At 56.0% G+C, this 27,551-nt stretch overlaps 1 protein-coding gene across 2 annotated transcripts in view; it reads left to right on the forward strand.

The window, feature by feature from the left end:
- Positions 1 to 25,950, forward strand: part of TSNARE1 (t-SNARE domain containing 1) — a 141,223-nt gene extending 115,273 nt beyond the window's left edge. For both annotated transcript variants that reach the window (XM_012751739.3, XM_012751742.3), the window contains 3 exons: positions 8,818 to 8,890; positions 11,197 to 11,658; positions 19,358 to 25,950. In XM_012751739.3, coding sequence (XP_012607193.1) covers positions 8,818 to 8,890; positions 11,197 to 11,658; positions 19,358 to 19,971 — 1,149 coding nt within the window. In that variant the 3' untranslated portion in view covers positions 19,972 to 25,950. The remainder of the gene's footprint in view (positions 1 to 8,817; positions 8,891 to 11,196; positions 11,659 to 19,357) is intronic.
- The last annotated feature ends 1,601 nt before the right edge of the window (positions 25,951 to 27,551 follow it).

Raw genomic sequence — 27,551 nt, forward strand, 5'->3', positions numbered from 1 at the left:
ACCTGGGGCCCTGGGGCTTCTTGGGGAAATCAGGGAGTGCTGTGGTCTGTGCAGGGCTCAGCTTGCATCCCCATGTCCTGAGCCTGGGGCCAGGTGGGCTCTTGCCACCTGGCAAAGAGCCCCTGGGTGAGGGTTGTGCTGCTGTAGTGTCCAGGGTGGTGGGTCTGCACTTTGGCTCGGCGCCTGGTGAAAATGTATGTTCCACACCAGTGGGTCTGGGCTGGAAGTGGGGACCTGCTCTTCAGGACTCTGAAGGGTGCTTGGTGGGCCTGATGCTACCAAGAGTAGGTACTCAGGAGTTGGTGCTCAGGGTACTTTGGGGTCATGTGAGGTCCTGAGGCCCAGGCAGCCTCCCCGGTCTGTGTCATGTCTGCTCTCCTCTTACCCCTGCCTGTCCCCGACTGATGACCTGGTCTGTGGCCCTGCTCCTTCCTCCGAGAAACAGAAGCCCTTAGAAGGGAGGGCCAGAGGCTCCAGGGCCTGTGCCACTTCCACCCCAGGTGCTGCGGTGACTCACTTCTCTCCCCCCAAAGCTTGCCCTGGGCTCCCCGGCTCGCAGCCTCGGCCTGCCCCAGTATGTGCTCCGTAGCCTCCACGCACCCCTCTGGCCCCCTTGCCTCTCCCTGTGTCCTGACTCTGCTCGTCAGCAAGCACAGTGCAGTCACTCCTGTGTTCAGAAGGACACCTCACTGGCCTCCGGCCACCTGGTTCTCAGGCTCCTGTTTGTCGTCTCATCCTTTCCACAGTCTGTCCGCAGCCTCTGACAGAGCCAGCGGCCGTCCTCCTCCAGGCGCAGACCTCCTCTGCCCTCCTCCCTGATGACAGGCCCCTTCTCCTCTCACTCCCTGGTGGAGTATTAAATACTGCAGATACCTCCCAAATGTCCGCCTGTAGCCTGACCTCTCCTAAACGCCAAGCTTGGGTGTCCACCTGCCTGCTGGACACTGGGGTGTGCCTGTGTGCAGGGTCAGAATGGAGCTCCCCACTCCCAAGCAGTTCTCATCACAACTCCCTCTCTGGCTTGGGCCAAAACTCTCAAGTACCCTTGACTTTCCCCTCTTCCTTACTCATACCCACATCCCATCTGTCAGCAGAACCTGTTTGAGTTTCCAGAAGTGGACCATCCTCACCATCCTTCGTCACTTCTCACCTGGGTGTTGCATCAGCCTCCTGGTTGATCTTCCCGCTCCACCTCTTGCCTCCTCTCAACACCATCTTCTGAATGATTCTGTGAGGTGGGAGTCAGATCACATCACACTTCTGCTTGAAGCTTTGCTGTTGCTCCCCCCTCAAACCAACAAAAAGCCAGAGCCCTTGCAGGAGCTCAGAGGCTGATCATGTTACCTCTGGCAGCGTAACAGACCACTTGTAAAATCAGTAGCATCAAACAACCACCATGCTATAGTGCTCATTGATTTTCACACCAGAAATTTGGACACGGCTCAGTGGGGATGGCTCATCTCTGCTCCATGGTGTCTGTGGTCTCTATTGTCAAGACTGAGTGGCTGAGGATGACTGGAATAGCTGGAGGCTAGAGTCTTCTAGAGACTTTTTTACTCTTAATCTGGTGCCTTGGCTGGGATAGCTCATAGGCTGGGCTCAGGTGGGGCTGTGGATTGGATTGTCTCCATGTGGACCCTTCTCATAGCTTGGGCTTCCTCAGAACATGGCCACCTTGTAGTGCTCAGACTTATGATACAGCTTCACAGTGCTCCAGGGGTATTCAGCAAGGCAGAGGCCACATGGACTTCTGTGGTGCAGCCTGAGAGGCACACAGTGTCACTTGCCTTGTACTTTGTTGATTATAGCAATCAAACCTGCCCGAGTGCAAGGGGGAGAGGACATAGATCCCATCACCAATGGCAGGAGTGTCAAAGAATCTAAGGCCATGTTTTAAAACTATTATCATGACCTTGTATAATCTGTTTCCCTGGTTACTGTGGTTATGTAACAGTGTACCTTGAAATTTAGGGGGTGCAAACCAGGTCTTGCACTCATGGATTCTGTGGGTCAGAAATTCCAACAGGGCAAAACCAAGGTGGCTTCCTCTGCTCCATGAAGCCTGGAAAGCTGAGGGTGGAGTCACATGGTGGCTTGCTCACTCCTGCATCTCAGGTTAATGCTGGCTGTTGGCTGACACTTGAGCTGGGGCTTTTGGCCAGAGCTCCACACATGGCCCCTCTCTGTGGCCTGGCTTCCTCACAACATGGGGACTGGGTTCCCAAGGCCAGGGTCCTGACATTTTGTGGCTTAGCCTAAGAAATTGTGAAGTATCAATTCTACCACCTACTGTGGGTCCAGGCCATAAAGGTAGGGACCAGCATCCCCACCTCTTGGGGGAGACATGTCAGTGTCACTTTGTAGGAAGAGCATGTGGGGTGGGAGTACCTTGATGCAGCCATCTTTGGGAAAGGCAGCCTTCTGCACTCACATGGCCTTGGCATTGAGCGCCCTCTCTTTGCCCCTGCCTGCTGCCCAGCATACTCACAGCTCTCTGGGCAGGCCTGACACGTGGCACGCCCCTGCTCCTTTGTGCCTGTGGTCCCTTAGCCTGGAGCCATGCTCCCCGGACGGCCAAGCAACTTGCTCCCTTTCCTGTGGGTTTGGATGCAAATGTTACTCGTGGAACATTTTATCCCTCCTATCATTTAACACCCTCTTTAACTCTCTTGTAATTTATTGTTTATTTCTCTCCACTAGAATGTAAGCCTCATGGAGGTGGAGATTTTGTCTGTTCTAGTCATTTCTGTCTTTTTAGCACCTCAAAAAAATGCCTGACACTATGTGGGCTCCCAGTGAGTTCTTCTTGAATGAACAAATGGGGACTGGAGGAATGGAGGGAAGGAGGAGTGGGTGGGTAGAGGGGTAGAGGAATGGAGGGAGGGAGGGGGGATGTGTGAGTGGGTAGGTGAGTGGGAGGAATAGATGGATGGGTGGGTCGGGGGATGGAGGGGTGGGTGGGTGGAGGAATGAGGGATGGGTAGGTGGAGGGATGAGGAGTAGGTGGGTGAGTAGGAGGAGAGAGGGAGGGACAGAGGCATGGGTGGGTGGGTATATAGGTAAATAAGTTTCTGTATGGGGACTCCATGGAAGATTTGTGTTTTAATAGAAGGTCTCTGCTGCCATTATTTATACACATCTTCTCATCAGCCCACACCAAAGCTCTGTGAGAGTGAGCACTCCTATGTTCTGATTTTATCCAAGATGAGACAGGCTTAGAGAAGCCCCATCACTTGGCCCAGGTCACGCAGCTCGTGTGTGGCAGAGCTGGGATTCGAGCCCAGCCTGCCTGACTAGAACGGGGCTGTGCTCACTGAGATGTTCTGAGAGCTACATCTCACTTAGCCTTTCTCAAGTGAGGATGACAATGAAGGGATGTTACAGTGTCACCCACAGGGAGTAGCAGAGCCCTGGTGCAGAAAGAGGAAACCCGTGAAGGCCAGTGCCCCAGGGGCCAGCAGCTTCTCTCCAGGCAGGGCACCGGTGCTGCTTTGGGGGTGGCCGGCAGTGCTGCACCTCCCAGAGCTGATGAGGTGGATGAGGTGGGCATGTGTCCTTAGCCCACTGCCAGTGTGTGCGGGCCCGCGGGGGCCCTGCTCCGGCCAACAGAGCTCCTAGCCAGCTCTGCCCGCTGGCCTGGGCACCCCTCACCAAGCCCACATCACCTGCTGGAGCTCCTGAGTGGTGGCATCACCTGACCCAGGTGCAGAGCTCAGCATACACCAGCTGCTCTGTTGCCATGGCTACCTGGCAGGCCTGGGAGGGCGGAGGATGGGATGAGGAGCCAGCCCAGGAAGGCTCCGAGGCTCCAGGCAGACCCAGCAGCCCTGCCATGTGTGTAGTGTGCACTGCCCGGTGCAGGGAGGTGATTCACCTGGCTAACATCTAACTATAGATAAGCGAATAGACAAATAAAGAAATAAAGTGTGGCTATTCCATTAACTGGAACAGTCGTCTTTGTAGGTGGGCGGTTGCCAAGATCCTAATTATAAGAGGAGATTGCGTGATGGAAAAAAATGCAGTCGTATTTTTTTCTTGTTCTTAAAAGTGAAGGGAACACACACACACACACACACACACACACACGTTTTCTTATGTCCTGTGTAAAGTGGTTGTTCCCCAGTGCCAGTAAAAGAAGAGAAAATTCTGTGAAAGCTTTTCATGAGCTCTAGTTTTAGAAGGAATCAGAACAGTCATTGCATGACTTACACATTTATCAGGTCAGGCATTTCTTTGACCCCTGGCATCCTTCCGCCCTCTGGTTGCCCACACCAGGACACACCCTTCCATGCCTGCTGTTCTGCCTGTCATGGGGCAGCTCTAGCACCCAGGCAGAAGTGATTCTGGGCCCCAGTGGAGGTCCCACCTCCTCAGGCCTGGCCTTGATCTCGCTTACCCCAGGAGTGAGGGCTGGACTTCTGCCTGGAACGTGGTTCTCACCCAGGTCCCTGGTGGGATCCTGATCTCTGGTGAACTGTGAACCTGCAGGTGTGCCTGGGGAACAGAACCTGCCTGCCTTGGGCCTCTTCCCCCTGGAGCTGGGGCTGGCCCAGTTGCCCAGGGCCCAGCTGCTCACACAGTGACCAGAAGGCCACTGTCCATGACAGCTGCCTGCCCCAGATGTTACCTTCTGTGCTCCTGGAAGTGGCCTGCTCTCTGGGAACATCATAGGGTCAGTGACAGGCTAAGCTCCAGGTCCCAGTTCTGCTGCAACTAAAGGGTCATGTTCAGCTCCTCATTCCTCAGTCTGTTCTGCAGACCAGCACTGAGTGCCAGGATGAAGGAGAGACAACCCCAGGAAGTCCCGGCACCCTGGAGTGATCTGGAGAAAGAGGCACAAAGGCAGGAAATGCCTCAACTTTCCTGTTCTTCTTCCATGGAAGCTCCCGTGCAGAGGCCTGGCCCATTCTTTGGCATCCACGGCCACTGGGGCAGTCTTGAGGGCAATGGTGCACCTTGCCCTGATCTTGCCCCTGGACCAGTGACTACACAGCCAGGTTGGCCCTTGTGGCAGGACCTGGGGTCTGGGGCTGCCCATGCTCTGAGCAGCCCTCTCGGTTCGTTCCAGGAGGTCCCTGCCACAGTTGCTGGGAGGAGGGGGTAGCAGGGCCTGGTGGTGCAGGAGGAGGGGTCGTGGCCCCAGGCTCACCACCGCTGCCTGAAGTCAGGCCTGTTCTACACAGGGAGTGCACCCCAGGATGGGACCAAGCCAGCCCTGCCCTGGACCTGTGGAGAGGGTGGTTTTCTGCAGTGAGCTATTTTCCAGAACACAGGAATTGGGTTTTCTTTGCCATGGCTGCTCGCCAGGAGCCCAGGACTCCGGTAAAACGAGCCTGAGCTTTTGTTCAAGCTTTGGTTCCCCCTTTTGTTCAAGATGAACGACATTCACTCATCGGTGAGTGCCTCGGAGGGATGCTGGATCTGAGCAGGGTGAGTGGGGCCGGCGCGGCTCCTGCACCAGCAGCTGGTGTACTGCTGAGAGGAGGTCCTGGGTGGCAGTTGAGTGCCAGGCAGCTTGGAAAGGGGGACATCTAAAAGGAGCAAGAGACGTCTTCAAGTAAAAGCTTGCGTTCATCTCCAAGCGGTTGGGGAATGCCAGTCCCTCTGTGCCTGGCTGAGGCCAAGTCTCCTGTAGCTGGAGCATCGGAAGCCTTGGTACCGTGAGGTCTTGGTCACCTCTCCCAGTGGGCACAGCCTGCTCGTCGTTTCCCCTCCTCGCTGGAGGCTGTGGGAGTCTCTGTGTGTCCGCTGCACTGGCCATGGCACAAACGTTCCCGTGTCTGAGCACATCCCAGTGCACAGTGATTGCTGCTCCCTGCCGCCTCTCTCTGCTCGCTTCAGATAGTGGGGGTGGAGGCCCCCGGCAGCGGCCCCGACCCAGGGTACATGCTGCCACCCCAGCTCCTCTGTTGTACTGCCATCCCAACACGTTGCTGGTGTGTTTGGTGGGGACCTGGGCAGAATGTCCCCAAGCCACACCAGACAGCAAGTGGCAGGGCCAGTGACAACTACAAAATATCCTGTCCAGGAACAACCAGGCCCTGATGGAGAAAGTCTGTGATCTGTCCAGTGGCCATAGTGAGAGTTCCCAGTGTCTCCACAGAGCTGGAAAATCATCTTGGCCTCCACATCTCTAAGGGGACTTTCTCTGATGCCTGGAACATGAGCCTTCCATACCCTGTCAGCACACCAGGGATTCTGCGTGACTTGGGGACACCATATCCCAGCCCAGGCTGTCCCAGGTTATTGAATTTGACACTGCTGAAAGCAGGGAATGTCCAGTTCAGGAGCCATGTGTTCACAGAGACGTGGCTGGAACATCAAGGCCAGGCCTCAGGGGTTTACAGCCCGGGAAGCCTGGAGGTCCTGGGCCCTGCTCAACTGCACCCCTCCCTGCTCTGTCATTGCTTGCCAGGGCTGTGCCCCATAGGCTGGGCAGGGGTTGGAGCCAGGCCTCCCACCCAGGGCATGGCAGCACTGCGCCAGCATGGCTCCGAGCTTCTCCTGCTCTGCTCACACACATTAAACTCCCTGGCTGCACCACAGGACGTCCTAGAGGGAGGCCTGCTGTCCCTGAGTGCTGACCAGGGGCCCTGGGTCCCCATCCTGGAGGGAGGCTTCAGTCCTTGGGTGGTGAGTAGTGACCTGGGTTGGGGTCTGCCTAAATTTGGGTTGGATGCTGGCTCTAACATTTTCTAGCTGTGTGTCCTTAGACAAGTCACTAACCCTCTCTGTGACCCAGTTTCCCTGTCTGTGAAGTGGAGTAATGACTATTGCGTCATACACAGTGTGGGAGGTGAGTGAGTTGCTGCCTGTGAAGCCCTTAGGCCCTACGAGCCCTTGAGTCCATGTGCAGCCAAGGCTTAGGGCACACCGGGCCTGGCTGTGCTCAGTGGCAGTGGTCAAAGTTGGTGTGTGGCAGGGTCGGTGCCTGCCTCTGAGAGGGTCAGGTCAGTCACCAGGAAGTCTGTGAAGCTGGGGCTGCTCTGTCCCAGGCCTGGCTGAGCCATGACTCATGACCTATGTCCATCTCAGGTGGAACCTAAGCTTGGTCTCTTAGGCCTGTGACCTCACTCCCAGAAAAGGTGGTGGTGACAGGGCCAGGGCCAGCCAGTGCCCATCCTTCCCTCTGCTGCTATTCCCGCCACACACACAAGCTGGAGCTGAGACCCTCAGACCCCACACTCCCCACCACCGTTCCGTCCATGGGCCGATTCCTATGGAGTGGCCGCCTGCCCTGTGCTGTATTTAAGCCCAGTAATTGAATTGCGGTTGACGATACGTGTCAGTTTAAGAGCATGCTAATTGCTTCATTTCCCAAAACACTCCTGCGAAGAAAACGAATTTCCTTGTAACATTTTTGTGGTGAAGTGAGATGACCTGGTGGAAATCAATCCTGGCTCCGAATGAGCTGTGTAGTGGGTGGGGGTGCTGGGCAGGGCTCATGGCCACCCCTTCCTGTCTTGGCAGGCACATAGGCACTGCCCTCTGGCCCAGGCTCCAGCCCAGTCATGTGCCAGGCACTGCATGAGGCTTGGCACAGTGGGCACCTGTGCAGGAGGACTGGCTTTGCTGGGGCAGTGAGTGACCAGGTGTACCCAGGGCCACGCAGCTGGCCAGTGGAGGAGCTGTCCTCTGCGCAGTGTGGCAGTCAGGAAAGGAGCACTAGTCGGCGGGCACAGTGCGAGTCCCAACTCTAACCCTTTTTGAGCTGCCCGGGTGGTCACGGGGCCTCTGGAGCCCCATTGCCTCCTCTGTTGGGTGGATGCCAGGATCTCTCCTTGTGGCTGGTGCCTAGTGTGAGGAGTGGTGTGTACCTTGCTCTCAGTATAGGCCCAGGTGTGTGGTCTGAGAATGGCATGGCGTGTCCTTGTCATCACCATGGCTACCGTGCTGGAGCAAAGAGTAGGATGAAGCTGGACAGCATGGAGGATGCAAGAGGCCAGTGTGATATGCTGGAGTAGAGGGTACCCTCCATCCCCCATCCTTTTACCATCTATCCATCCACCCATGCACCCTCCCATCTTCTTTTTCATGATCTATCCAGACATCCACTCATTCATCTACCATCCATGCATTCATCCATCCATCTGCCCATCTACCCCCCCTCTACCCATTCATCCTTTCACCATCCACCATCCACCCACCCATCCTTTCACCATCTATCCCTTCATCCATCCACCCATTCATTGTTTCACCATTTGTCTATCCATCTAGCCTTCTATGCTTTCACTGTCTATCCGCCCACCACCCTTCCATCCATCCATCTCACTCCATGGGGACTTCTGAGCAGCACCTGCGTGCTGGCCTAAGTTTGGTGCACGTGGAGGGGACATCAGGACCTGGCAAGGAGCCCTCAGGCTATGTGGGCAGCATATCTTCAGGAGCAGCCCCGCAAGGGGTTCAGGCAGGGTGCTCTGCCCTCATTTCCTCAGGGCTCCATGACAGTGTTGGGGCACTGTCCTACATTAGATGACCAATCACCAGGGGCAAGCCCTGGGGCCTCTGTACCCAATGAAGGAGCTGAAGGCCCCTGGGTCCTTGGGGAGCTTGGGGTTTGGCCTTGGAGTCAGGAGACTGATCATTGAGGTCTCTGCCCTGCCTCTGACTTGCAGTGACCCGGGGCTCAGCCCTGGACCTTCTGGGCCCTGTCACTCCTTCTCTGACAGGAAGTGGGCAGACCAGCTGGTCACTAGACACCCTGTGGTTCTGTGTTCTGTGGGTACCCTTGTGCCCTGCTCTGGGCTCGCCCTCTCTGATGCCCTTGGTCTGTGCCCCGCAGCCCCTGTACCTCATGGCTCCGTCTTGTTTCTACAGAGCGATTTGCTGGATGTGAATCAGATCATCAAGGACTTGGCCTCCATGGTGTCGGAGCAAGGAGATGCCGTTGGTGGGTACTGCTCCAACCGTGGGCCGCCTGCCAGCCCCCTGGGCATGGGCGAAGCTGCCTCTGAGACTAGTGAGGCCCAGGGCAGGGTCGGGAGGGTTGGGCCTTCTCCAGCCCCCAGGAAGGCCAGGTGAGAGCTCCGGCAAGAGGGCAGACCCCTGCTCTGCTTGAGAGCCCTGGCCTCCCTGCCCTACCCTCAGGGCCTAACGCCTGCCTGAGAGCATAAAGGGTGAGGACGGGCCGTTCTGGGTGGGGGAGTCAGTGCGGTTGCAGCCAGTGCCCATCAGGGCTTCTGGGGTGTGAAGCCCGGGGCTGTAGTTCTGCCACCAGTGTGCCCACATGTGGAGGGTTATGGGGACAGCATGCTGGGGAACTTGCAGGCCCAACCAGGGCATCCTGAACCACCCCTCCTCCCCCTCCCCCCAAGAGACTGGGCCAGCTCTGCACTGTGGTACCCTCAGTCCTGCCTTCCTCACTCAAAGGAAGGGAAGCAGTGCGGGGAGGCCCAGGGGAGTCTAGTTACCAGGAGGAGCTGGGGCGGGGCATGGTGGGGACAAGAGGTCTGCAGCCCTGTCCCTCTGCCCCTGCAAGCCCCAGTGGAAGCCCCACTCTTTTGCCAGGGGAGGGCCCCAGGCAGCCATGGTGGGGGTGAGAGGTAAGGATGAAGGGGCTGAGTGTGGAGCCACACCCACAGCGAGGGAGGGGCCTTCCCTACCAGATGGGACATGGGCCACAGTGGCCAAGTGACCCCTGACCCCTGACCAGGCCTGCCAATGCCATAGGCCTCCTGCCTAGCTCTCCTCGATCATCCACCACCGGAACTGGGGAAAGTACAGTCCCAGTCTTGCTGCCTCTGAGGGTTCACCTGTGGGCTTTCCCAGGGAGGTCCTCTGTCCTCAGCCTGAGGTCTGAAAGCTCTGGTCCCACAGAGCTGGCTACCTATACTCTGAAATGAGGAGGAAGATATTCCTAAGACCCCTCTGTCTCTGTTGGAGTTCCCACCTGAGCAGTTACGTCCACAGCAGTTTGAAGATGATGCTGGAGGGAGTGGTGGCCACCGAGTGTCAAGATGCTGCGCCTTAAGGGCTGGCTGGAGTCTGTCACCTGAGCTCTGTAGCCAACAGTCCAGGCCAGGCTCTCAGGGGACCCACATGCTCTGGCCTTCTCCACTTGTTCAGAGCCCAGGGAGAGTCAGGGACGCTGGTGCCCTCTGCCCAGTATGGTCACATGGTGACCCTGACATGCGCTCGTCTGCACCCGTGCTGGCGCTCAGGGGTGCGCAGGTGGCTTCTGAAGGGCTCGCTCACCTCGCTGCCCTCCCTCATAAGGGCCCTGGCCTAGGCATGCCGGATGTTTGAGCTGGCAGGAAGTAGCTCCTGGTGCTCTGGCTGGGCCTTTTGTCACATCAGCTAGGAAGAGCAAGGCCCAGAGTGGCCAGTTCCCAGTGTCCAGAGGAGCTTGGTTAGAGCATTCAGCTGCTTGCCAGGACCCTCCGTTCTCTGGCCGAGCTATGGTCTCATGTGGGGCCTGTAGTGAGAACCTCCTCCCCACTTCTCACGCTGACAGCTGTGTCCCGAGGCCCTCGGGCAGCCAGCACCCTTATCCTGGGTGCTGTGTTGTGTCCCAGGAGACACGACTGAGGCACAAGTGGGAGGCTGGGCCAGAGGCTGCCATGTCCCCTGCCCCACACTGCTCCCTGAGGTCATGTCAGGCCATCTTACCCCTCAGCCCCACAGAATTTGGGCTTCCACCTGCTCCCTGGGCCTGGACATCACTCCCTAGGCTGCTCTGTTGCCCCCTCACCACTTCTGCTCCCAGGACTGGCCCGTCTCCTCACCCTCCCACCCACTCACCAGCTGTTGGCCTGCAAGGATGGCTGCAGCCGTGTCCACCTCTGGCTAGCTGCTGTGGGCTGGGATGTGCCATGCACGTGGAATGGCTTGTCCACTCCAGGTGCCTGCCCCGTCCCAGTGACAGACCAGGCAGATGGGGCCATCCCTTGGATGGGGAGGGACATCCCTGCCAGCAGTTCAGGGAGGGAGTGGTCTTGGGGACAGGGACAACCCAGGGTGACCTGCCATACAGGTTGGGGGAGGGGAGACAGCACCTGGTAGTGAGGCAGGCAGGAGGCTCAGAGTGACCATGACACCAGGCCCTGAAGCTATGGGTGCAGGCCATCTGTGCCAGGCACTGATGCGGGGCTACCCACTGCGCACTTACATGGGCCTGCAGTGACCTGGGGCCACCAGCCTGCTGGCACCTCCTTCCCACAGTCTCCGCCCACTGCTCAGCCTCTGGTGCCTTTCCAGGGTCCAGCAGCAGCAAGGCCACATGCCGGCGGAGCTGCAGCCCCGAGCCAGCCATGGCGGCCCTGCTGCCATGTGCTGGGCCGGGCTCCACGCCCCTGCGGCCAGGGCCCCACTCCCGCACCAAGACACGCAAGCCCAACTTCAGCCCCCAAGAGACGGAGGTGCTGGTGCAGAGGGTGACACGCCACTACCCGCTGCTGTTTGGGGCGCTGCGGGGCACGCCCGCCCGGAAGCACCGCGTGTGGAGCAGGATCCTGCAGGCAGTGAATGCCCTGGGCTACTGCCGCCGAGACCTGGGTGACCTCAAGCATAAGTGGCGAGACCTCCGCGGCGCTGTGCGAAAGAAGCTGGCTGAGGGCGGCCCCGCCCCCAGCCTCATCCTCACACCCGTGGAGCGCATGGTGGCAGAGACCTTCGCCCAGGCTCCCCAAGGCGAGGGTCAGGTCGTGGAGCCCTTGCCAAGTAAGTGGCCTCCCTACAACCCTCCCCCCAGGCCCGCCCCGCCCAGGCAAGTAGGGCCAGCTGGCAGGCCATGCGCACAGCCCTGAGAGGCACACTCCCAGGGAGACCCAAGGCCCGTGGAGATAGCTCCTCGCCCTCCTGGCCCCTCTCTGCTTCTAGATAGGGAAACCCAGGCTCGGGGCCTGGAGAAGAGCTGCGCTGGCAGCCAGGCTCACCCTGGCCTGAGCTCAGGCTCCGTCGGGTTGCCAGGCTTGCAGCTGAGGGGCTCCACCATAGGTGCCTCCTCGAGCCATGCCCACGTGAGCACTGGACTCACGTAGGTGCCTGGATGGGACACTGGGCCCTATTTCCACTTCACTGTGGAGAGATGTGGATCATGGTAGGGAAGTAGCGAGGTGGCCACTGGGACCCACATATGGGTGAGGTGCAGAGACAAGGGATGTGGCAGCCCAGGGGCAGTCTCTGGAAGTATGGCGGGAAGCTCCCTCTGGCCTGGGCCACAGCCTGGCCTCATCCACGCCTAGCCCTCCCCCGTCATGGCAGAGCACAGCTCTCATTAGGCTACCAGGGTTTTAAAACCAGCAGGTCCCAGCAGAGAAGACCCCACTGCCCCATGCAGGCAGCAGTGTCTGGCTGGCTACAGGGTTTGAAGACGGGAGGGCGTCTGGGAGGAAGGGGGCTTCCCTCTCCCCTCCCTCCTTCCCTGGTGCTCTGGGGTGCAGCCACCACGTGGAGACAGGGCCACTCAGCAGGCGAGAGGAGCCTCAGCCAGGACCCAACTCCAGCCGCCTGGCCTTTGCCACAGGCCCTGGGGAGGAGGAGGTGACCTTCCCATTAGTCTATCAATGTTGTGGAATTTTGGCAGAGCTGGGGAGGATCCCAGGCCCAGCTTGGCCCTTCTGGCTGCCTCGCTCCTGGGTGTGTCGGGGGTGGGTGCCCACACCCCCCTGTGGGCCCTTCATCCTGAGCTCACTCTGGGGCCCCACACCTAGTGCTCTCCAGTGGCTCTCAGCCGCCCAGACACGCTGTCCTCCCATCTGAGCCCAAACCACCTTTGCCAGAACTTTCTGCACTTGCTTGGGCCCCTTCTATAGCCCATAGCTGCCTCCGGCTCCCAGGTTGATGCTGGCTCAGACCCTGTGCCGCCTGCTGCCGCCTCTCCTCTTCTCCTCCCACTGCGGTCAGGAGACCCTCCTCCTCGAAGCTGAGCCCCACCAGACTTTACCCTTCCTTGGGAGCTGCCAGAAGGACTTCAAGAACGAAGCCCCGGGAACAGGACCAGCTACCACCCCAGAGCCACAGTGTGAACAGCAGGATCCAGCCTTGTGGGCACGAGCAGGGGTCAGCGTCAAACACGCCCGACAGGCGGCCACAACAGGACATGAAGCCCTATGACATCCTGCTCTGCAGTGGTGCTTGCAACTGGGACACATGGCACAGAGCGAGCTTGGTGGGTGGGAGCTGTGTGGACTCACGAGCCCCCCCCCCCCCACTTGCAGAGCCTGTGGCCTGGGTGATGGCCTTTCTGTGGGGCAAGGCTGGAGGGGGGACCTGTGGGTCCTGCCTGTCACATCTGGGAGGCCACATGCTCTCTCTTATAGGGTGGGTCCCACAGCCCATGGGCAGCAGTCGATCTGGTTTTGGGTGCTTCGGGGCAAGCGCGGACATGCTATGTGGGACTGGGTGGTGCTGGTGTGGCCTGCGTGCTCAGTCCCTTTCTGCAAGTCCCCAGCCTGGAAGCTGGCAGGAACTCAGGTGTGCTCACTCCTGTGGTTCTCTGCCCTGGGCTAAGGCCCAGCCCCAACTTCTCAGGCCCCCTGGTAGGCCATGGCCCTGGGCTCACTTCCATCAGGGAGCCCAGCTGCCTGGTCCTTTGATGCCCATCAGCTCATCATGGGAGTGGCCTGGCCCACTCCTGACAGTAGCTGAAGTTTGTTGAATGACTGACTGAGTGAGTGGGAAGGGGCAGACTCCCCTTGTAGGAGCTGAGTCCAGGAGCAGAGAGGTGGCTGTAAAGCCTGATGATGGGGTAGGCGACATCCCCATTGGAGGCCCCAGTACCCCAGAGCTGGCCTGTGGCTTGGGCAAGGCCAGACCTGCAGGGGCATATCACAGCTGGGGGGTTGTAGACAGCGATTTGACAAAATGCATGGGGATCTTCCACGGGGGTCCTTGTGCCCTGAGACCACTACGTGGACACTTTCCCTTGAGGTATGTCTTCTGCCTTTCATGTGTCTGGGGAGGGGACGGTGCCAAGGGGATTCTCTCTGGCCTCTGAGGCCTGGCCCAGCATTTGGGCAACGCATTGACTCCCGGAGCCAGGAGCCCTCCGAGGTAGCTCCCACCAAGCAGCCCCCTGTGTCATGGGTTGGAGGGTGCCCAGGGGCTTGTGGCTCTGCAGGGCTGACCCTGCAGACCTGGGTCTTCAAGACCAGGCAACAAGCAGTCAGAGCGCAGCTTGGTCTTGTCCTCACATAGCCTGGGAGTCACCTCTCCTGCCCATCTCTGAGCACTGCTGTGCGGCTGGACAACACATGATACCTGACGGCACCTGGGGCTAAGGGAGAGGTTGCTGGTGCAGAGCCGGGTATTTGGTTGTATGATGTCCCAGGGTAGGACTTCGTCTGAATTTGGGGAGTGCCATGCTGGCTAGGAACATCCCCAGGACCGCACTTGGCCTGTGGCTTGTGCGTGAAGCCCCCGGGACACCAGGAGCTGTAGTCCCTGTTCTGAGGGACCTTGACTGCCGAGTCATGTGTATCTCCAAATGGTGTGCTTACAGTTGGAGTCAGGGCTGAGAGTGTCCCTAGGCTCAGTACTCTGTGTAGAGCAGGATCAGGCTTTATCTAAATCCAAGGGTAGGATCCAGGCCTTAGCTTAGGCTGTGTGTGGTCATAGGGTAGAGAAGGGACCCAGAGGGGAGTATGGCCTTTCTAGGGCCACCTGTGTCAGCCTGGACCATGGTGGCAAGCCTTCTCTGCATCCCCCTTCTGTGACAGGAGCAGGGCCAGGTTACTGCCGCTGGGGTCTGCAGATGGAAGGTGGCTTCTGTGCACATGAGCAGGGCAGTGCCCGTGGCAGGGTCAGGCCTGGGTGGGCACCTCCTTCCTGGCAAGGCTAGTCCTGGAGGGAGAATCCCATTTCCAGCCCATCCTTCCTTCCCCTCCAGTCCTCCCCTGGCTGAGGGGAGTGGCTCTCGATGTGATGTGATGCATGCAGAGCGCTGTGTTCCCTGGGGGCCAGCTGCAGCCTCCACAGGCCCCGGAGAAGAAAGGGTGCTGGGCTCCGGACCAGCTGGGGCCATGGCCCACTGCCCCCCTCTCCTACCATTGGGTTCCCTGTGGAGGGGCCGGAGCTCCCAGATGGTTGGTAGGGTGTGTCTGTGACTGCCTTTGGCCCCACTAGGGCCCTAAGCTGGGGTGAGGTTGGGGCCCTAAGTTGGTGAACCATGGGTTAAAGGGTCCCTGTGAGGTCTGGGTGGTGGACTTCTCAAAGGCAGGGCCTGTGGCTCCCCTGGGGCTCACAGAGATGGGGCCGCCTTTCCCTGATCGGAGCGGGGTCCCTATGGCAAGGGTGGGGGCAGCTCTCTCTTCCTGAGGACCCTGCTTCTTCAGAGCACATCCTGCAGAGCCAGAGAGGATGCTGTGCCCGGCAGCAGCGCCTATGGTTGTAACAGCCTTCTTTGTCCCAGGCTTCAAGCCCCTTGAAGCTCAGGTCAGCTGGGGGCCGTGCCCAGGTGCGCACTACAGATGCATGGTCTGAATTCCAGTGTTTCTGCCTTCCAGGTTCTTACCCACATGGCTGATTTGGGAGGCATGACTTCTGAGGGATGTCTCTTCCTTGAGAATTAATGAGCTTGCCTCATATGTGCATCTGACCCCACCAGCCAGTGGGAGTAGCAGGGTCTCTGGAGGACCGGGCTGCAGGCAGGTGCTCCTCGCATTCAGGTCGTGCGTGGCCTACCCCTAGGCAGAAGAGGATGCCAGGCGTGGAGACTTGCCAGGTCCTCCCAGATTCAGGCCAGGCTCCTGCTGCACCAAATGCCCAGGTCTTGGCTGCCTACTGCCTGTGTGCCCCCTTTGCTAGCCATGCATTCCTCATGGAGCTGGGCGGGCTCAGTTTGTGTTGCTGCCTTTCTGCTGCTGGCATAGTTGTGTGGAATCTTTCAGTTTCCTGGGGCTGCTCGCAGGTGCCCAGGACCTGCCCCTGGGTCTTGTCTGGTGATCATATGTGCCCTGCTGGTGTGACTTCTTTGCCCAAGGTCACTGCTCCCCCATCCGTGCTGCGCCATGGTCTGGATCGGCTGATCAGTGTCCAGATTCCAAGGGCCAGGGTATGTGGACACCCGGAGCTCTGTATTCATAGGCCTGGGCTCTGTTAGTCCTTATGGCAACTCTGCTGGATGTGCTAAAATCAGCTCTACCCCTTTGGGAAGGCCATGCCAGAGGGTGGAGGGCATGCTCCAGGGCAGAGCCGTGGTGACAATGGACCGACTCTGGCTCTGGCCTCCCCATTGCAGCTTCCACCCCTTCCTGAGTGTGCTTGTCCCGTCCTGGCCTGTGGGGTAGTGAGAAGTCCCCTTCCTCCAAGAGCACCTCCAGGCCTCTGCTGATGTCACTGGTGGGCCACAGCCCATGCCAGATCCTTCAGGTGACACCTGGCAGTGCAGCACCTGTCCCTATAGCCTCTGCTCCTCTGAAGGCTGGGCCTCCTTGCCCGGGCCTCCCAGGCAGCCCACTTGGGAGGGACCTCAGGGCCCCCAGATAAGCAGAATCAAAGCCCATGCCATCCGCTTGCCACTGCCCTAGGCTCAGGCTTCCTGGGGCCGGGCGTGCCGTCAGGGCAAGGATGGCTGGGTGTCTGCTCTGAAATTGCCTTCTGTGTCTTGATTTGCAGACAGTATTGAAGCTGTCATTCAGGCTGCATCCTCGCATGTGGAGGTGGCCAGCGAGCACCTGGCCAGAGCCAGCCAGCACCAAGTAAGTCAGTGTGAGGGTGAGAGCTCCTGCTGGCCTGTCCTCCGTCCGTCCATCCACGTGTGGGGGCCTAGGCCCTGCTCCGTGCTCAGGAGGGGCACACCCACAGGGTATCCTCTGAACCAGGCGCTGTCTCAAGCATCGTGGGGCAGGAAGGGCTGGGGAGGGGGCTGCAGTGGTGGCCTGCGCAGCCTGGGTGGTCAGTACCATCTGCTCTCTTGTCGGACCCCCACTGCCTTATCTCTGGAGTCCTGTGCCAGGCCTGTGAGGCAGGTTGCCAGGGCCTCTCCCCAGCTGCTGAGCGAGGCTGGCGGGCCGTGGATATGGCGTGCTCACAGGCCTGGCCCTGGCGGGTCCCCCGTAGATGGACCCCTTAGGAGATGGCAGTGCCCTGCGGCCATGTGGGCTGAGATGCACCTGCGGGGAGCTCTGTGGCCCTCCTTTCCCTCAGAGGGGCAGCTGGGCTTGCCAGTCTCTTCTACCCTCCTCGAGAACACAGCTGGGGAAGGGCGCCTCAGCCTTCCTGAGCCACCTGCCCCGGCACGCGGCTCAGCGTGCATCCTGGGGCAGGCTAGGGGCTCAGAGGGAGTGAGAGCAGACACTCTCGTAAAGGCAGTGAGGCCTTAATGAAATAGCTTGATATGGGCCTTGCAGCAGCCTCGAGGCCTGACCACTGGGCCTTTGTGCTGATCCTCGGCCCTCTGAGGGGCCTGGCTGGGCCCAGGCAGGGTTGGGACCCTGGTCCAGCCAGCGGAGGGCCTGGCAAGCACTCTTCCTTGCCGTCTCAGGTACTCCCTGTGACCCTTTGCTCTACCCTGATGTGCAGAGGTGACCATACAGAGCCTGTCCCTCAAAGAACATGTGTCCTGGGGGCTAGGCAGGGTGGACATCCAGCCCATGCAGGCAAAGGTGGCAGGGGCCATCATGGGAACTCAGAGAGGCCCAGGCCAGTTAGGCTTGGAGGGCTTCCTGGAAGAGCACAGGCTCTTGGAGGGCAAGCAGGAGTTGTCCTGGTGGGGACAGTGCAGCATGTGCCCAGCGGAGCAGCCCAGGTGAGCTCTGGATGGCATGGGAGCGTGGATGGCGAGGGGAGCTGTGATGAGGGAGGGATGGCTGCTGTGCTCTCCCAGCCCTGGGGGCTTTGGGAAAGCAAAGTTGTGCTTGGAGAGGCTCCTTGGTTGCCTTAGAGGGTGAGAGAGAGAAGGAGGGCTGCGGTCTGAGCCACACGGGGGCCTGGGCAGGTGGAGATTGGGGTGGGAGAAAGTGCCACCAGGCGGCCCCCATCTGGGTGTGGCGAGAGGGCATGGTGAAGGGGCTGGGGGTGTGAGAACAGAGGCTGGGTCCACTGCCAACCCTCCCTTTTCTCTGCCAATATCCATGAGACTCAGGGCGACCAAGGGTCAGCTCCTCGGGCCAGGAGAAGAGACCTAGGAGAGGCTGTGCTAAGGTTGTCTGCAGGGCGGGCAGGAGCAGGGCTGGGGGTCCTGGCGCTGACTCAGGGTGCTCCTGCCTTAGCCCGTGGCTTGCTACCTCACTGCCACTGAGGGCAGCCAGGCCCCAGGGGCCTCCCGGGAGCAGAGGGTGGAAGTTGTAGCTGGCAAGCAAGTCGACTCGGCTGGAAACTCAGGACCCCACCCCACAGTGGCTCGTCCTCAGAGGAAAGCAGCAAGCCGGCAAGACTACCACTTCCCTGAGCACCTGGGGACCGCTGGTCAGAAGGAGCAGCAGATGCCTGGGACAACAGGAGGAAGATATGCCTGTGAGGAGGAAGAGGAGGAGGAGGAGGAAAGGGCGGCAGCAACGGCAGAGGCAACTGGGCCAGCCCCCCGTGGCATGGATGTGCCCAGCCCACTCCCAGTGAGCATGTGGCCTCATTCTTGGGGCGAGGCTGCCATCACCCCATTTCTGTCACAAGGCAGGAGCTGCCCAGGCTGTAGGTGGGCAGGGCTCAGGCGGGAGAAGGCACCGCCACATGACATCCTGTTCCCACATGTGGGACCTGCCACGTGGCAAGCTGGGGAGGGACATTTGCTGACTTGCCTTCCATACCAGGTCTGGTGAACTGGAAGGGTCAGAGATCCCAAACTTACAGATCTTAAAGCTTTGTATTTTCCAACAAGAAACTTGAGGTCCACAGGAGGAAAGGGCTTTCTCTAGAGCCACGCAGCTATGGAGCCCAAGCAAGCTGGTTTGGGAGCCCATGCGCAGGGCTCGTGCTGCAGCTCTTGGGATGTGCTGCCCTGTCATCCTCCTGGGGACATCCACTTGGGTTGACGGGTGGATGCACAGACGGGCGGATGGGTGTCTGGTTGGACAAGAGGGTGGACAGATGGAAGGGTGCGTGCGTGCATGGATGGCGGGAGGAGGGGAGGGGTGGCTAGATGCGTGGTGCGCAGACGCTGGGCGGAGCGTGAGTAGTGAGGGGGGATGTATCCAGATGGGTGGGCAGATCAGCAGATAGGTCAGTGACAGCTGGCCGGTGGGAGGAGGCTCAGTGACTCGGTGGCGGCCTGGCACATGCAGGAGTGAATCCATGTGCCTCTCCAAGTCCTAGATTCCTCTTCTCTCTCTTGGGTGCTGCCCCACCGCAGGGGGTGTTGTGAGACCCAGGCTGCCCCCAGCACGCACAGGCTTCTAACAGGCCCCTCCCCACACCCCCCCCCCCTGCGCTATGCCCACTCCTGGCCAGCCCAGGCTGACGTCTCCCTGTCTCCCTCTGTTAGCCGACGAGGAGGATGAGGCCCCCAGCTGCCTGTGGCTGCCCCTGCGGACTGTGGATGGGCCCAGCCCACCTGAACCCGACCCCCTGGACTTCCGAGGAGTCTTCCACGCGCCCGCCTCCTCACCCTCCCCACCGGCTTCCCCAGCCACAGCTCCGCCCGCAGCCACATTTGTGGGGGGCTCCTTCCAGCCCTCCCCGCCCTCCTCGGCGCCAGCGTCTGCACCTCCCATGCCCTCTGGAAAGACCCCAGCAGTGGCCTCCGAAGCGTCTGCATTTGAGCAGCGGCTGCTAGACTCCCACCGCCGGCAGGGTGCCCTGCTCTCCTCCTGGTCCCAGCAGCAGAGCACATTGATGGCCCAGCAGAACCTGCTGCTGCAGCAGCTGGCAGAGCAGAGCCAGCGGCTGGCCGATGGTGTTGAGGCCCTCAACCGGACCCTTGAGAGGCTGGTGGAGACGCACCTCACCCGGGGAGCCTCACCCTCCATCCCAGATGGCGGCCCTCCTGGCGGAGTAGCCCATGGGCTCACCAGAGGCTCCCAAGACAGCCCACAAGGTGCCCACCCAGGGCTCGAGGTCTTCTCAGGGATGATCCTGAAGGTAGAGGAGGAGATGTAGGGCTGGTCCATGGGGTGCTGGCAGGACAGGGCCAGGCCCCCAGGCCCTCCTCTGTGGAGATGGCCAGGCCAAGGAGAGGTGGCAGTGCCTAGGTCTCCAAGGAGCCCAGGACAGCTTGGATCCACAAGGCCAGAGGGTTAAGAAGATGTGGACGTCTGCCTCTGCTGCTCCTCCCAGCCCTGGCTTTGTCTGTGGGGTATGCAGACCTGTAGGGATGGCCTCAGAGAGCCAGCCTGCCAGAGCCGGGTGGAGGAGGTTTACTCAGGGATGAAGCCATTAGAGAAAGAAACAGGAGAAGGGAGGAGCCAGGCCTCTGCACCGCCGTCCCCAGGCTCCCACCAGCTGGGTGCGAGGCCGTGGACTTCCGAGCACAGCACCCTGCAGGCAGGCCAGGGGGCACTGGGAGGTGGGGTGGTGCACCTGGGCATCAGGGCCCTGGACATGGTGGCTTGGCCAGGTGCCAAGAAGGTACGAGAGTGTGACTTGGAGTGACTCCTGAAGCATCTCTCCTTTCATGGCATACGGACTCAGAGGAGCTGGGCTCCTGCAGTTCTGCTTGATTCTGATCCAAGGGAGCCACTCCCATGGGCCTGTAGTCATTTCTCTCCAGTTTTATATCTATATTATTATAAGTTTATAAATATGTACACATGCATATATATTACCTGGTACTGTATGGGGGTGGGATGCCATTTTTTACCTTAGATTTTTTTTTTGCCAAAAGTATTTTTCTTACATGAGCAAAAAAATAACCAAAAAGGCAGTAATGCTGCGGTGACGATAACAAGTAAATGAGCTGGAACCTGCTTCTTTACTCTGGCGGGCTGTGCCTTTGCTTTCAGCTTCCTGCAGGGAGTTCTGCGACTTCCCTGTTTTCAGAGCCTTCTTCAGCCATTACCTCCTCTGACTCTGTGAGATCCCTCAGCAGGGGCCGCACTGTCTCCTGTGCCCACTTGGTGGGCACAGTCTGTGGCCACACAGGTTGGGCGGCCATCGGGTGCCGGCAGGAGAGGGAGGTGGGGGCAGCCCAGCCACCCGGGGCTATGGCTTGTTCTCCGCCTCCCTCCTTCTCCCTGTCCTGCCCCCTACCTGCCCTGTGGATAAAGCTTTTCCCAGAGGCAAGATGCCAACATCTGGCCTGAGCAAGGGAAGACCCAGCACAGCGAGAGCCCAGACTGCAATGTACTTGGGACACACAAGAGGGGCCTTTTCCTTGTTGGGTTTTACCGCAGGCCAGCAGTGTACCAATAATTGTTGTCTGGCCAGCGGTGTACCAGTAATTGTTGTACCAGTAATTGTTGTGAAAGACCCAAACTCGGCAGCCACACACGCAGCGTGGCCTGGCCACCTTCCAGGCTCTTTTCCTTTTGTGGGTGCAAATAATGACGTTAGTTCTGCATGGGGGGCTTCTACTTAGATGGTTCCCTCCCCAGGAAAGCTAGTCTTCCACCCTCAAAAGCTGGGTTCATCTCAATGCCACCACCTCCAACAAGCCTTTATAAATCTTCATTCTTGGTTCTTGTCCACTAAAAATACTCATCATGGTTGGCATTTGCCTTTCTTATGGTGATGAATATTTTCTTTCTTGTGTTGCAGTCTTACCTGGGACGCATTCCCAACTCTAGCCCCAGAATGAGCCTCAATCCAGGCCACACACTGAGCCCTGATCCTCTTCCCACACTGTGTCCTGACTGCAGTTATGTGCTGAGCTTTGACCCTGACCTCGTTCCTGGTTCCACACCTTATTCTCACCCTAGTTACACATTCTGGTCACAGACTTAGCCCTGATCCTAGTGGTACATGGAGCCCTGGCCCCAAGCCCTGACCCTGGTCTGCCCCTTGATATCTGGCAGGACTATCCTTTGGCCTGGGCCCTTTCTAAGTGCTGAGGATACAGAAGCAACCAAGCCAGACAAGCAGCCTCTCCTCTCAAACCTCACAGTGCACTGCGGAAAATGTATACCATGTAAATAAGTCAATGCATATTTGACAAAAGTTATTCCGTGTCACTTAAAACTAGGTTTGATTTGATAGAAAACCAGGAATAGTGTGTTTTAGAGAAGACATTGCGGCTCTTACATAAAGGAAATCTGGAAGTCGATAATCCGGAGCTGGCAAGGTTGCTCCGTAGCCCTCAGAGATTGGTATCTTATCTTTCAGCCCCTCTCTGCCATGGTTCTCATGGTCCAAGATGGATGCAGGACTCCCACCATCACACTCATGTTCCAGGTAGCAGGACTGAGGGAGGAACTTGAGTAAGGGCACACCATTCCCTCGCAAGACATCTCTGCTGACATCTCAGCCAATTGGCTGGGCGTCAATCAAATGCTCATATTTCATTTCAATAGAAGCTGGGAAATATCTTTAGCGTTTTAGCCCAAAAGGGGGAGTGTGTTGCTAAAAGGGAAGGGGGGTGGATGCTGGGGTAGGGATCCTACAACCTGCCGGACTGGGGAGTTGACAGAGCTGGGACCTGCATGGTCTAGAGGGTTGGGGAGGCCTCCTTGGAGATGGCACATTGCAGCAGAGGCCCTATAGGTGACTTGGCAGGAACCAGCGAGGCCAGCAGAGTGGTCAGGCATGGGGAAGGAGGAGCCGGAAGTATTCCAGGCAGAGAGAATATCAAGGGCCAGGTTCGGGAAAACTGACTCCACTTCTGCCTGTGGCTGAGGAGAAGGGACTCAGAGTTTGGGGACAGAGTCTGCGAGTGCTGGTCTGTCTGCCTCCAAAGTGTATGCATACTCCAGCCCTTTAGGTCATTACTTTGTGATGGTCAGATGCTGAGAGGCCAGGCAAGAGCATGACCGGGATGGTGGGTGGCTGTCAGTGGGGCCCCATCAATCTGGGAGGCACACGGAGTGGCAGGCAGCCACAGAGAGGGCAGAGGTATTTATAGATGGGAGGAGAACTGGGGTTCTCCCTCCTCAGACCTGGGACTGGAAGCTGCTTCTGTTGAAGAGGAGGTATGAGGGGCCTGAGATCCATTAGGAAGGGGACTGCAGTCTTGGTTTAAACAAGAGCCAATCAGGAACAGAGTTTTGAGGAAGGACAGTTCTTTATGAGCCCATGAGGTGGAGGCAGCTAAGAAGACCTGAAGCTGTTGAACTGCCCCGCTGGGATTCCAGGTGGGTTCAGACCAGAATCACCCACTTCTCCCCAGAGCCTGTACTTGTTGCAGTCTGTCCCCAGGCATCCCAAAGTTTGCACATGAGTGATCAAGAGGATGGAGGAGAAGGGAAAGTCACTAAGAGGGTGGCAGAATCAGTATTAATGTCGTGATGTGAAGTACCTGTGGGCTCCCCGATGGGGAGGCTCAGGTGAACATCTGTCCCACCGATAAGTGGGTCTGTCCCAGCACAGGGGCTTGTTGAAGCTCTGGCAGTAGCAGAACCCTTCTAGGGACCATGTGGCCTGAGAAGGAAAGGGGGCCTGGGACAAGGCCCTGAGGAGCTCCCACCTAGGAGCACAGGACAGGTCAGCAAAGGAGAGAGAAGGAGCTGTCTGAGGGGGAGGAGAGGAAGTGACATGTCAGCTGCAGTGACAGAAGCTGGGAAAGGTTCGGGGAGATAGGGATGGCCGGCACCATCATGTGCCTCAGAAAGGCCCAATGGGGCAAAGACGAGGGCCCTGACGTGGGGCATACAGAAGGCATCGGTGACCACGCAGGAGATGCTTCTGTGGCATTCCATGGTGGAGTTTGATTACAGGGCCTTCTATGGTGTGTTTCAGAAACGACAGGCTAGGGGAGTGGGTGGGATGATTTCCATAAGAGCTAGAGAGCTCAGGTCACCTCACTAAGTCCCCCGTTTTACAGACAGTTGGACTGAGAACCCAGGGTGATGGAGTGGCAGGAGCCATGCCCAGGGTCACGGAAATTGCTAGAGGCAGGCCTGAAACCAGGTTTTCTGATTCTAAGTTTATGCCCTTCCCTATGTCGTGTTGCCGTATCAGGTGGGTGAGAGTGCCTCTCATGTTGCCTTGTCCATCATCTGACTCAAAATGAACAAAGCCAATTCCCCCACCCTTGAGGGTCTTGGGAAATGAGGAAAGCTGGGCAGATCTGATCCTGGTGTATGGTGGATACAATTTGAAGGGCTCTGCCACTATAAAGCAGTTTAATATGGAAAAACTTAATTTTAAACATGTTGATGGCTTGCAGGAAATAGGCAGGGTAGCCAAGGTCTTGCCCCTCATTCCTTCCCACTTTCCCAATCAAACATGCTAGAGTGGGAAGCCAATAACAAGCAGGTTTGTCCTAATTTCGAAGGTAGTGTCACGTCTGCTAGTGGATCTTGGACCCCAGCAGAAATTTCTTTCTGGGGAAAAGATCTAGTCAGGCCTCTGGGAAAACCACAGAACCAGAAGAATCATGTCAGAAATCACGGTCTGTAATGGGGCATGCCATTGAGCAAATATCGGGAGAAAGAACCAACGATAGCAAAAATAACAAAACAACGGTTTAGGCCCCAAAGGACTTCAGCTATTGGAATCACACAATATAATTTCTATGAAATATTCTTAGAAATAAGATGAAATCAGAGGATTGGATTATCTAAAGAGATCAGGGAAAGAGATCTGAGAAAGATCAAATATGGCTTGTAGAAAGGAAGAACTTGCTAGATTAAGTGACATGTTAGACATAAGTAAACTGAGAAATAGCAAACTGGAAGATTTCTAAAGAAATTTTGCACAATATTGCACAGAGAGGTAAGAAATATAAGTAGACATAAATTGAGAGACATGGAGAGTAGAACCAGAAATTCAATACACATCTACCTGGAGTCCCAGAAGAAGAGAATCAATTGAACACAGGAAAGGCAGTGCATGAAAAGGTCACTTCACAGATTGGGATCCCATGGGAACAGGAGGTACGTGTGTGCCAAGCAGCATGAATGAAAAGAAAAACGTCCCTAGACACATCATGGGGAAACTGCAGAACACCACAGAGAAGGAGAAGGCCTTATGCACAGCTAGAAAGAAAGGAAAAGAATGATAGTTTCGAAGATGGCTCACTTGACATCAACAATAGAAACCAGAAAACAGGAATACCTACAAAACATTGAGAGAAAGTCACTGTCAACTTAGAATTCTGACACCAGCAAGACTATCAAGAACAAAAGCAAAATACAGATATACCATACCAATGAAAACTGCAAGGGTTTATCACTAATAGACTTTCACTAAATGGATTTTTAAAAGATGGACTTCAAGGTGGAGGAATATAACCTCAGAAGGAAGATCTGTAATGCAAGAATAGTGAACCAAGAAGTGTATAAATATGTAAGTAAAACCAAATACCCATTAAGATAAAAAAAAAGTCTATGACTAGAATGTCTAATGTGTGGGATTAAATTGTTAGAAAGGATAGAACAACAACTAGACAGTGATAATCTATTGGGAAGAATTGTTAAAGGATTCTGAGTTTCTTCTATTATTTGCAGAGAAGTTAAACATTGACTAATTTTATTCTCTATAAATAACTATACATGGTAAAAAACTCAAGGGTTTCTCTATCAAAATTGAAAACTTCTCTGTAAAAGATCCTGTTATGAGGATGAAAAGAGAAGCCAGTGACAAGTAGAAAACATTTACAAATCACATATCTGACAAAGGACTTGTATCCAGAATATATAGTATAAAGAGCTCTCTCAATTCAACAGTCAGAAAAAAATGATTCAATCAGCAAATGGGCAAAAAAAACTTGATCACACACTTTACCAAAGAAGATATACGGGTAGCAAATGAGCACATCAAAGACTCTTAATATCAGTGGTCATTAACAACAATGCAAATTAAAACCATAAGGAGATACCACAACACACCTACTAAAATGACTAAAATAGGAGATAAAAGGATATGGACACTCTGGGAGGCCGAGGTGGGCAGATAGCTTGACAAGGTCAGGAGTTCAAAACCAGCCTGAGCAAGAGCGAGACCCCATCTCTACTATAAATAGAAAGAAATTAATTGTCTAACTAATATATAGAAAAAATTAGCCGGGCATGATGGCACATGCCTGTAGTCCCAGCTACTCGGGAGGCTGAGGCAGCAGTATTGCTTGAGCCCAGGAGTTTGAGGTTGCTGTGAGCTAGGCTGACACCACGGCACTTACTCTAGCCTGGGCAACAAAGTGAGACTCTGTCTCAAAAAAAGAAAAAAAAAAAAAGGATATGGAGAAGGGGATTAACCAAACATGGCTGATGGGAATGTAAAATGTTACAGCCACTCTGGAAAACAGTTTGATAGTTTCTTAAAAAGTTGAGCATAACACTTACTTTACAATCCCAATAGTTGTATTCCTGGACATTTGTCCTAGAGAAATAAAACTCACATTTACATAAAAACTTGAACATAAATGCTCATAGCATCTTTATTTGTTAAGGGCCCTAAATTGGAAACAACCCAGATGTCCTTCAGTAGGTGAGTGGTTAAACTGCGGTACATCCATATAATGGCCCACTGCTTAGGAATAAAAAGGAGACAACTTGAAAATGCCAATAACTTGGATAATTCTTGAGGGCATCATGCTTAGTGAGAAAGCAAGTCTCGAAAGGTCATCCTGTATGATTCCGTTTATGTAACATTCTCAGAATGACGAAATGGCAGAGTTGGAGAAGAGGCCAGTGGTGGTTGCCAGGAGTGGGTGGGCTGGGCTGCAGCTGTAAGGGAGGAGTTCCCACTGTGATGGAACAGTTTTGTATTTTGATCATGGTGGTGGTTACACACATCTACATAAGTGATAAAATGCCACAGAACTGTGACAAATGAGTACACAATAAATACAATAAAACTTAAGGCATAAGTAATCTCTTAAAGAATAGTATTAGGGTATATAACATCCAAACCAGTGAAAATGGAGTAAGAATATAATTAAACAAAAACTTTATTGAATAAAAAAGGAAAGGACAAAAGGCAAAAAAAGAAAAAAGGCAACAAAAGAAAAGGAGAAATAATATAGAAGAAAAATATAGGACAAATAGAAAATGCAAAACAAGCTTTTAGAACTGTCCAGCAAATAAAACAGATAGATTAAAAGAGCTCATTAAAAGTCAAGAATCATCAGATTGGAGGAAAAAATGACGTATTTGCTGTTTGCAAGAGATGTGCTAAAACATAAGGACATGTATAGTTGGAAGTAAAGGTACAAAGAAAGATGCGCCAAACACTATGCAAAGAAAGCTTGGGTGGCAATGTTAATTTTAGACAAAGAAGACTTACATATTATGGATGGAGAGTCACACCGTAACAGGTTCAGCTCATTAGGAGGATGAAAAACCCTAAACTTGCATGCACTTAATAATTTAAATAAAGCAAAAATGGATTGAAATACAGATGGAAATTGGTAAATCCATCATGATAGTGGAAGGTTCAACATACCTTTTTCAATGATTGTTGGGGAACACAGGCAAGAAGTTGCTTAAGATCCAGCAGACTTTAACAACTGTGCCTAACTGAGTGGACGCTGACAGAGCCCTGTACCGAACACATAGGGGACACTTATTTTCTCATGCACATGGAACATGTACACATTTTGACCACAGACTAGGTCATAAAGCAAGTGTCAAAAATTTCAAAGGATT

Source organism: Microcebus murinus, chromosome 7 (assembly GCF_040939455.1).
Source record: "Microcebus murinus isolate Inina chromosome 7, M.murinus_Inina_mat1.0, whole genome shotgun sequence".
NCBI lineage: Eukaryota > Metazoa > Chordata > Mammalia > Primates > Cheirogaleidae > Microcebus > Microcebus murinus.